This window comes from Mesocricetus auratus, unplaced genomic scaffold (genome assembly GCF_017639785.1).
Source record: "Mesocricetus auratus isolate SY011 unplaced genomic scaffold, BCM_Maur_2.0 Super-Scaffold_100007, whole genome shotgun sequence".
Lineage (NCBI taxonomy): Eukaryota > Metazoa > Chordata > Mammalia > Rodentia > Cricetidae > Mesocricetus > Mesocricetus auratus.
In genome coordinates, this window is record NW_024429191.1 from 82,438,533 (window position 1) to 82,449,067 (window position 10,535).

The 10,535-nt window shown below is 39.1% G+C and overlaps 1 protein-coding gene and 1 pseudogene across 1 annotated transcript in view; both read left to right on the plus strand.

Moving 5' to 3' along the window:
- Window positions 1–9,975, plus strand: part of LOC110340833 — a 36,075-nt gene extending 26,100 nt beyond the window's left edge. Inside the window, exons 17-23 of the mRNA XM_040748072.1 lie at window positions 1,759–1,863; window positions 2,834–2,887; window positions 3,288–3,392; window positions 5,505–5,558; window positions 6,637–6,741; window positions 9,835–9,888; window positions 9,968–9,975. Coding sequence (XP_040604006.1) covers window positions 1,759–1,863; window positions 2,834–2,887; window positions 3,288–3,392; window positions 5,505–5,558; window positions 6,637–6,741; window positions 9,835–9,888; window positions 9,968–9,975 — 485 coding nt within the window. The remainder of the gene's footprint in view (window positions 1–1,758; window positions 1,864–2,833; window positions 2,888–3,287; window positions 3,393–5,504; window positions 5,559–6,636; window positions 6,742–9,834; window positions 9,889–9,967) is intronic.
- LOC101827486 lies at window positions 3,740–4,323 on the plus strand (annotated as a pseudogene).
- Window positions 9,976–10,535: the final 560 nt, after the last annotated feature.

Here is a 10,535-nt window from a genome sequence, read left to right on the forward strand (position 1 = left end):
TCAAGAGCAGAATTCAAATAGCTATGAAACACACAAAAGAATTCAGTTAGGTATTGAAGAGTCTACAGACCACCTTGGTTTGGTTCACATTTCAATAACATTAATTTTTCTAGTCCATGAATGCAGGACTTCTAATTATTCTTATCTTGTTTCTTTCATCAGTTTTCCTTTTTTATTACTTTAATTTTAAATAGCTTGCTTCATATGTCAATCCCAACTCCCTCTCCCTCCCCCACTCCTGCACCCCCCCACTATATCCCCCAGCCTCCCACCCCATCTCTACTTCCTTCCACATAGGTGATATCCAGAGTTTGTCATTTCACTCAGGGCAGTTTTTCTTTTCAGCAAATTTCCTTAGTTCAATTTATTCCTAGATATTTTTAAATTTTATTATTATTTTTAAATGATGTGTGTCCGTATACATGAATGAAGAGGCCAGAGGCATGAATCTTCTAGAGCTGGAGTTACTGGTGGTTGTGAGTCACCTGACATGGCTGCTGGGAATGGAACTCAGGTCTTCTGAAAGAGCACTATGCACTCAACCTCTGGGCCATCTCTGCAGCCCCTTATTCCTAAGTATTTTTGACAGCTATTGTAAATACAATTTCTTTCTTCATTACTTGTCCTGATAGTTCATTGGCACTTCACAAAAACACTACTGATTTTCATATGTTAGTTTAGCATCTTACAACTTCAATGAGTCTATTAAATATTTTAACATGTTTGTGGTGGGTGACATTTATGTAAGACTGTGTCACTTGTAAGACAGCTTAACTTCTTCCTTGCACTAGATACATTGTTTCATCCTTTATCTTGCCCAATTCCTTTTGCTAAAGATTTCCACTGCTATGTTAATAGAAATGACAGGAGTGGCATTCTTAATCCCCTGTTATAAAATTTCCAGTTTTTACTATGAGGTATAATATGTTAGCTGTAGGATTAGCATTACTGGCCTGGTAAGGCACATTGCTTGCATAACTAATGTGTTTTAAAATGGAAATACATTTAACTGAATGAATATTCTGTACCTATTACAATGATCATATGGTTTTGTCCTTCATTCTACTGATATGACATAACATATATTATTTTCACATGTTGAACTATCACTTTACTGTGGTAAAAAAATCATTCTGGTGACACGTTAAATTTGGTTTGTTAATATTTGGTTTGTTAAACTTTGTGTCTGACTTTGTCAGAAGTAGTGGCTTTTAGTTATCTTTCTTGTGTTTTTCTAGCTTTGCTCTTAAGATAACAGAACCCAAGTCCATTTTTGAAACACTTTCTCACAAGCATTTACCAGCTGGAGAAGTGACTAAGTGGTTAAGACCACTTTATTGCTTCTCTAGAGGTCCTGAGTTCAATTCCCAGCAACCGCATAGTGGCTCACACCACCTGTAATGTAGTGGGATCAGATTCCTGTTTCTGGTGTGCATGAATATAAGCATTTGCCAAATGCATTTTGGTGCATTCTATTACTTAATAATTAAGTAATTAATATAATACATGTAATATATGTGCCTTTCGACATGCAATGTGTATGCATCATAATTTATAATTCCAAGTACAATCATTTCAAACTCCTTAAGTAAATATTTAAATTTTACTTCATACAGAAAAAAACACTCAATTATTTCTTGCTTTATGCTCATCTGTATAGATAATTAAGGTTCACAAATTTTGTAATTTTACAGGGTCAAGAATTACTGCTTTTATGCTCTTAGATTCTTTTCTTGTCACCATCTGTGTCTTTTCTAGGAGAATCAATAGATGTTAATGACCTAGAAGATACTCTGAAAGACATGAAAGTTGAGTTGACGGACAAAGATTATTTGCATCTGATGAGAGACCTTCCATTTGATGGTAAGCATATATATAGTGTATTGATATTGATATGTTTTGCTAAGGACTGATATGTATATAAATCCTTCAAAGGTTTTTGAGTACTTGATTGTGAGACTTTTCTAAGATGGTAGCAAATTGTTATCAGGGTTTTTTATTTCTTAATATTTTGTTATATTCATACATGCACATAATGTTTTTGTCAACTCCATCCCCATCCCCTTCTTTCCAACCCCTCCCTTAAGTACCCCTCTACTTTTCCCTCCCAAATTCATGTGACCAGAACTTTAAAATCATTTCTTAGAACTTCCAGAATATTTTTGCCCAAAAAATATCTGAATCATTTATTTCTCAATATAGTAGACAAAAGCCATTTCATTCATTCTTCCCAGTAAGATCTCTGTATTGGCCTTGTTTGCATTATCATGCCAGAGAGTACAAAGAAAAATATAAAAGGGGAAAAATAAGTGAACTTAGTCAGAAATCTAAAAACAAATCAAGCGGGAAGTTTGTTTTGGAATTTACAGCCAATGGTCATTGGTTTTTGTGCATGAGTGAATAGATTTGTCTCATCAAAGTCTTTCTCCAGGGCATGGAGAGATGGCTTAGTGGTTAAGAAAACTTGCTTCTCTTGCAGAGGACCCAAGTTCCTTTCCCAACATCTACATGGTAGCTCACAACTGCCTGTAACTCCCAGGAGATCCAATGCCCTCTTCTGGCCTCTCCAGTCGTAGGCACACAAATACTGCACATATGTGCCCCTGAAACACCCACATGCATAAAATTTAGGGGGGTTCCAAATTAAACAAAAACTAAAGTTTCTAAACAAACTTATTACAACAAGAGAATACAAATACATCTAGAAGGAAACCATTGTAAACTGATCTTTGTGAAATCCTGGGATTTTAGGAATTGTAGTTCATTGCTTGTTTGCTTAAGCAAATCTTCCTTATTAAAATTTCCTGACCTGGACTGTGTTTTCTTCTTACAGCTTCAGGAAAAGTATTTAAGAAAAGGATATTGGATGGTATAAAGCATCTTAAAGGTGAGTGAAAAGCATCATGAGAACAGATAAATACACATGATTCCAATACTGTTCATGTACATAAATTCATCATTATTAAACAGAAATATCATAAATGTATTTTCTCATAATTATATTTTAGATGATTATCTTTCCCAACATAACGTTGGGTTATTATGCTACAATTCCCTGGGAACTTACCTAGACCCATTTAGAATTGCATAATATTCAATATGAACAAAAGATGCCTCCATCAGAGAATGAGATACTGCAGCTAGTTTCAATGTTGTTTCTCCTTGCACCTATGACTGGGTTTCCTGAGACTTAGGTCCTCATGCATATAATGATGGCCATAGCTCACCTCAGTTAATAAAGGGTTTTCCACATTTTGATATCTTTTCAATGTTTTTCCTCTCCTAAGGAGGAAAAGTTGATGCAAATAACTTGAACCAATTTCTGGAAACCATGGAGCTCGAGCTCTCACAGAAAGAATTTGAAGACTTTGAAGAAAACCTGCCAGTTGATGGTAAGCTCTTAGGCTAAAGCATGTCCCTTTGGGGACACCTCAGGTTTAACAGAATCCCTAGATGGCATCAACTTGATGTCAAAATAGTGTTTTGAAAAGTTTATAGCAGAATCCAGATTAAAATACATGCTGTCTTTATTAGTTCAAATATTGCAAGTGTTCTCCACCATGGATAACAAAATTAGATGAGTCCCAAAAGACCATTCTCAGGTCAAGAATGAAGAAGAAAGGAAATCAAATGAGAGACATTTGGTAGGCACACTGAATATTGGGTGATTGCAAAGGAGCTTGACTACTAGGGATGTTTAAAACAGAGTAATGGGTCCAGGTTTTGGACAGGGGCAAGCATGGCATCACCTGTGAGATACTGCATCCCCGGTGAACATCTGTAACTTGGAGGAAGGCAGCCACGGTAGCAGCACCTACACCCTGCACAGCTGCATCTTTTCATCAATGGCGGGCTGCCTGGTGAAGACCAGTGAGAATGGCGCGCTTTCTGTGGTATCTGTGATGAAAGAAACAGAATCTTAGTTACTTCCAGATGTAGGAGCTGTTGTCACCTGTAAGGTCTCTAGCATCAACTCACGTTTTGCCAAAGTCCACATCTTGTATGTGGGGTCCACACCACTGAAAAATGCTTTTCGAGGAACTATCCACAAGGAAGATATCCAAGCAACTGAAAAAGACGTGGTTGAATATACAAGAGTTTCTGCCTGGGTTACACAGTTTTGGCCAAAGTTATCTCCCTGGGTGTTGCACAGTCCAATTATCTGCTGACCACTGCTGAAAATGAGTTAGGGGTAGTGGTGGCCCACAGTGAATCAGGGTCCAGGTGGTTCCCGTCAGCTGGTGTGAGATGCAGTGCCCTAAGACTCGAACTAAAGAATTCCGGAAAGTGGCCAGAGTGCAGCCCAAGTTCTTACAAACCTAAGCACGCTTTACCCCAAAGACAACTAGTTCCAAGAGTATTAAGATACCTCTAGTCAGCTAGCAGTTACCTCTTGAAAAACTGCCAGAAATACATTTGTGTGGTAATGAACACCCAAGGGCCATGCAGCTGAGACAGGAAGATTGTAGTTCCCAAGTTTGAGCCCAGCCTAGGCTACATAGTAAGACTCTTTCAACCAAAAATATAAAAAATAAAATGTACTCTATTTGAAACATTATTCTTGGGAAACCGATTTTTTATTCTCTTGGCTGGTGAATCTCATTTAAAGGCATTTAGCAAACAGAACCATGTAATATTGGAAATAGCTTATGCCTTCTTTATAAATGCATATATATGTATTTTGCTATGACTGGGAAAAAAACATGCTTTTCATTTGTTAAAAAAAAGAGTAATGACTGTGTCTACTATGAATGCCCTGCCTGTCATGAGTTAGAAAAGCAATGGCTAGAGAGAAACACAGGAATTTTTAAAGATATACAACTATGGATATATAATGAGAATAATTATAACACTATAATGAGATATAATGTGTAATATGAGTTTTGGATTTAAATACAATAAAGAATAAGAGTTTTTCCCAATTGAAAATAATTTACCAATATTAATTGAAGATGTGAAAAATAGCTAGATAATGGTAGTTGAAAAAAATAGTTAATTCTCTACCACTAACCATTATTCCAACAAGGTAGAGTAAGAGAAAACAGTTCTTTCCTTTGTCTTCTTGCTTTGTGGTGCTAGAGATTGAACCTAGGGCCTTGCACATGCTGATTGTGTTTTCTTTACCACTGGGTTGTATCACCAGTGCCAGCCCAGATTATTTTAATAAACGGATCCAGAAAACGCACTGGAAGTGGTAGCAGTCTCTTGAAACCCCAAGGCCTACCTCCAGTGACACACCCTCTCCAACAGAGCCACACATCCTAATCCTTCCCAAACAGTTCCACCAACTGGGCACCAAGTATTCAAACACATGAGCCATTCTCATTCAAACCACCATAATATACTAAACTAAATAGAATAAAAGGTGGGAGGTATTACTTCTGCTTCGTGTTAAATACCTAAAAATATAATGCAAGCCTCTAAAACTAACTTTTAGATGATGCTAGCATTGTAGCTTGGACAAGGGGAAAGATCCTAACTGTTGCTCTGTGGTTTTCTTACAGAGAATGGGAAGGTTGATCTGAAAAACATTGTACCAAAATTGAAAGATTTTGAGGGTGAGTTTCTCTAATACTGATATACAAATGCTGTAAATAATTACCTTAAATGTTTTCCCCAATATATTGTTGATATCAACACAGCCATTTTACTCAGTTATTTGTCAGATCAAATCTATTTAATAATTTATGAATTCAAAATATGTCACAAGACTTCTTTTTTATTGTTGTTTGTTTTGTTGGTTTTATGAGGAAGGGTCTCTCTATGTAGCCCTAGCTGTCCTGGAATTCACTGTGTGGAGCAGGCTGGCTGGAACTTACAGAGATCCTACTGTCTCTGCTTTCTGCATGCTGGGAGTAAAGACATAGGCCACAAGGCCAGAGCAAAAGTCCTGTGTTCCTTAGGGATACACAGTTTTTTCACTGTAAATTTTTCTTTGCTACATATAAATATATAAATATCAAGTAAGCAAATTAATAGGTAAAGTTTTGGAAAGCTCAAGATGCACTTCTGTATGATCAGTTTTATAAGTCAGTATAATTATTATCAGAATTATTTCTGCTGGCAACTCATTATCCCATTTGTATACTAGATCCCATTCTGCATGCCAGTCCCTAACATATCTGTTATGTCAATGTTCCAATATAGGTTTGTTTTGACCTCTATTGACACTTGGTCACTTTGTATTGCTTGTCCCATTTTGTCTTTTCTCCTTAACTCCAAATAATGTAACTATTATTTTTAAAGATATATCATAGATCATATTGATTAATAACATGTTCTTACAAATACCTTTTTAAAATTAAATTATCAGGCCAGCCCAGTGGAGAAAGCTATGTGCCAAGCAAGTCTGGTGACTTTAGTTCAGTCCCCGGGACCTCCTGTTGAAGGAAAGAACTGACATACAAAAGCTGTCCTCAGCCCTCCATATACCATAGCCTGAGTATTCTCATGCACATATCACAGAGAGAGAGAGAGAGAGAGAGAGAGAGAGAGAGAGAGAGAGAGAGAGAGAGAGAGAGAGAGAGAGAGAGAGAGAGAGAGAGAGAGAGAGAGAAGGGGTGGGGAATAAATGTTTTTAAATAAGTTACCAGTTCTTAAAATTTTTTCACCTGGAAACATTCTGCCTTTTCAAAGGAGAAAAGATTGCTGTAGGTGGCCTGAAAAACACTCTTGGAGAGATAGGCGTCGAGCTCAATGACCGAGAATATGTGGGCCTGCTGGAGACCCTGCCATTTGATGGTAAGTTGCATGCATGTTGCTGTGACCTCCAGAAACCAGTCTTCCAGGTCTAGTTGTTTTTTCTAAACATATAGAGATTTTCTTCTTTTTCCGCTTCCATATGTGTGTGTGGTGTGCGTGTCTGGTGGGCAGTGTTCTCGGTATGTGTAGGCACAGTGTGTGGGTAGGCATGTGTGTGGAGGCCCTGGTTGGTGTTGTGAGTCATCCTCAGTCTCACACATTGAGGCAGAGTCTCTCAGCCAAATTCAGGTCTCACAGGCATAACTGGCTCAATAGCCATCTTGCTGGGGGACCCCATCTCTGCTTCCTTAGACTAGAATGACATATACGTGGGTTCTGGGAACCCTAACTTCTATTCGTAGTGCATGAGGCGAGCACTTAACCACTGAGCCCTCTCCACAGCCTCTCAAGTATGTATTTTGAATGATGTGTGTTGAAATGTCCCCTGTACCCATCCTCCAGCCTTCCTTACCTACTACTCCTGTGATACTGCAGGCGTAGATCTCAATTCTCAAAAAAAATCCACTAAATCACTGTTGAGAAGAAAGAAAAAAACCATTCCTGATGATTTTCCAGTGCAGGGAGGGGAGGGTGCATCTTTGACACTGGTACCCGCCAGAGGCCCCCCTGAGAAACCCTGAGCTCTCTGAGGCACTTTTCTGTGTCCTCCTTTTCCTTACCATTTACCCCTCCCCCACACCCCTCCCCCACACTGAGCCCTCAAAGTTCTTGTTTTTGTTCTCAGCATTTGGGAGTAGGCCAAATTTCTCTCCCTTTTCCATCAATGTTGCTGCTTCTTAAAACAAAAAGGCTCCATGTGTTCCCAATGTAAGCCTATTTTAGTTTAGTTTTATCAGGTAAGTCACACACTCCAGCCAAGGTTAACCTGAAACTCAATATGTAGCCCAAGCTGGCCTCAAACTCACAGCAATCCACCTGCCTCCCAAAGTAAGCTTTAAAAAGCACCTTTTTAGCAGACATGGGACATATGTATGTGATCCCAGTACTAGAACTTTTAGCCAGACACAGTAGCACATGTGTGTAACTCCAATACTAGGGTGGCAAAGGGAGAGGAGAGGTGAGGGGTGGGTGAAGGGATTTAAAGACAGTCTCGGCTGCATAGAAAAAAAAACCCTGTCAGAAAGGAGTGGGACAGAAGGAAAAAAATTTAAGCTTCTTCTTGGACTGGAAAGGTAGCTCAGTGGTTAGGAGCACAGGCTGCTCTTGCAGAGGACCTGTGTTCCATTCCCAGCACCCACATGGTGGCTCACAACCATCTGTAACTCTAGTTCCAGAGGATCCAGGGACATCTTCTGCCCTCTACAGACACTTGGCACATAGGCACACACTGGGTACATAGCATATGCAAACAAATACTCATATATATATATATATGTACATATAATTAAAAATAAATTTTTTCAAAGTGCCTTCTCAACAAACACCTACTTCTGTAAGTAATTCTTGTGTCAGGTACTAAGAAACTAACTTTTTTCCATATTTTTACACCATTTTGGAAGTTACCAAAATCATCAAGTTTGAGACTTGCCATAAAGGACTAAGAAAAAAATACTTGCTGCTGCCTCTTAAGTCGCAGACATGTCACACTTTAATAGTGGAATAAGTGAAAACGAAAGAACAAATATGTGAATATGTGATAGAAAAGAGAGATGGGAGACTTCAAAAGTGGGAAATATGCCAGCACATGGGAGGCTGAAGTAGGAGAAGCCAGAGTTTGAGGCGAAAGTCTGGGATACACATCAAGACGCCAGCTAAAAAAGGAAAAGGGGCTAAGAGAACATCAAGGAAGCAGGAATAGCGAGATCATATGAACCAGAGAGTGGAGAGGAGTGAAGTGAAACATGTCTGAACATGCCAGGACCATTACACTCAGGAGCCCAGAGCAGCTGTGGTTACCTGCATGAGAGCAAGCCAATTCTCCAACATGAATGAGGAAGGGACACAACAGCCCCCACACCTGGCTGAGAAGCTATAGACACTTGATGGCTTTCTTTAGGAATGTGATCCCTGGTAGGTTGCTCCAGAGGGGGACCCTATCAGTTCATACATGGACAGCACTAATTGGATTCAGTGGACAACTTTTAAGGGGGGTGGGATTGGGAAATGTCTCTGTAGTTAAGACTAATCACTGTTCTTTCAGAAGACTTGAATTTGGTTCCCAGCACCCACATCAGACAGCCCACAGCTCCTGTAACTGCAGGTCCAAAGGATCCTACCCCATCTTCTTCAGGGACAGCCACAAAGCATGTGTATGTGCACGTGAGTGTACATGCATTGGTGCACACACAAAAATTAAAATAAATATTTTTAAGAGGACATGAAGTTGGGTAGAAAGCATTGGGGAGACCAAGGAGATGAATATGATTGAAACGCAATATAGACATATATTACATTTTCAAAGAAGATATTAAAATATTTAAAAACTAATTTAAGGAGCTGGAGAAAAGACTTGGTGGTTAAGAACACTGGCTGCTCTGGCAGACTCTCAGCACCCACCTGTCACTCTAACTGCAGGGAATCCAATGCCCTTTTCTGACCCCAGGTATACCAGCAAGCATGTATACAGACACACATGCAGGCCAACACTTGTATATAGTAAAGGTAAAATTAAATAAATCTTTTTTAAAAATAACATTTAAAGATGGAAAGGAAAGCAGATAAGAACACTGAGTGTGGGGGTTTCAGCTCTCATTTGTCTTGGAGGTGGATGTATTAATAGATCAGTTAATAACACATAGTGTTTGTTTAGTCCTTATGGTGTTCAGGGGCCATCGTCACCACACACAGTGATGACACCTTATCCCAGTGTTACAGTGGAGGAAACAGAGACATTGATCTGCTTAAGGCCACAAAGCCAATGAGGAGCAAAGCCCAAGCATTTAAACTTGAGCTCTCAGCTGTACACCAGACACTCACTCTGTCCCTCATGATGTTCATTCCTCCACCTCATCATGACTTGAAGGTAGGAGAGGATCCACTTCCTAAGATCTGTCACAGAAGGAAAAGTCTAACCCTACGTTCACTGGGACATTCTCAGTCCTGAACTGTAACTTTCTCCTTTTTTCTCTACAGAAAATAACAAAGTTTTTCTAAGTAGACTCCAGTCAGGTCTGAGGGCTTTCAGAGGTGAGTAATAGATGTTATGAAAAATGGCATACAAGGTTGGTTTGAGAGTCCCAGTCTTTGTCCTTTTTTCCTACTTTAGGGTCGTGATTCTTCTGGAACCTGTTCTATATATTGATCAATTTGGTCTTTGTTTATGTATGGTATGTAAATTAGGTCAGCAGCAAGTCCAAAGAAATCCATTTTGAATACACAGCTTTATTTCTGTGTGTCTTGGATGGGACTTATTACAGCCTGACCACCACTGTGCTGGAATATAGGGGTCACAATGCTTAATCAAGAACAGCCATTTAATAAAATGACCAATTTAGAAACTACTGCAATGCAGAGTCCGATTATCTTGTGATAACCACTCAATGTTTCCAAGCCACATGTACTTAAAATATCAACATTTGCACACATCACAACTGCTCTAAAACCCCATTGAAGCCTTGCACTGATGACACCAGAGTCCTGGTCTTTCTTCATGTCTAACAGTCCCTTCCGGTGCTGGAAGAAATGATCATGCCTGTAGCTGAGATGAAGGAACTGACTTGAATAAGAGTCATGATATAAAGAAAATACTTAGTACTAAATCACATGGAGTTAAGATGTCCCCAGTATGATGGGCATCTGGAATACACATTCATCTGACCAAGAAATGAATGTGT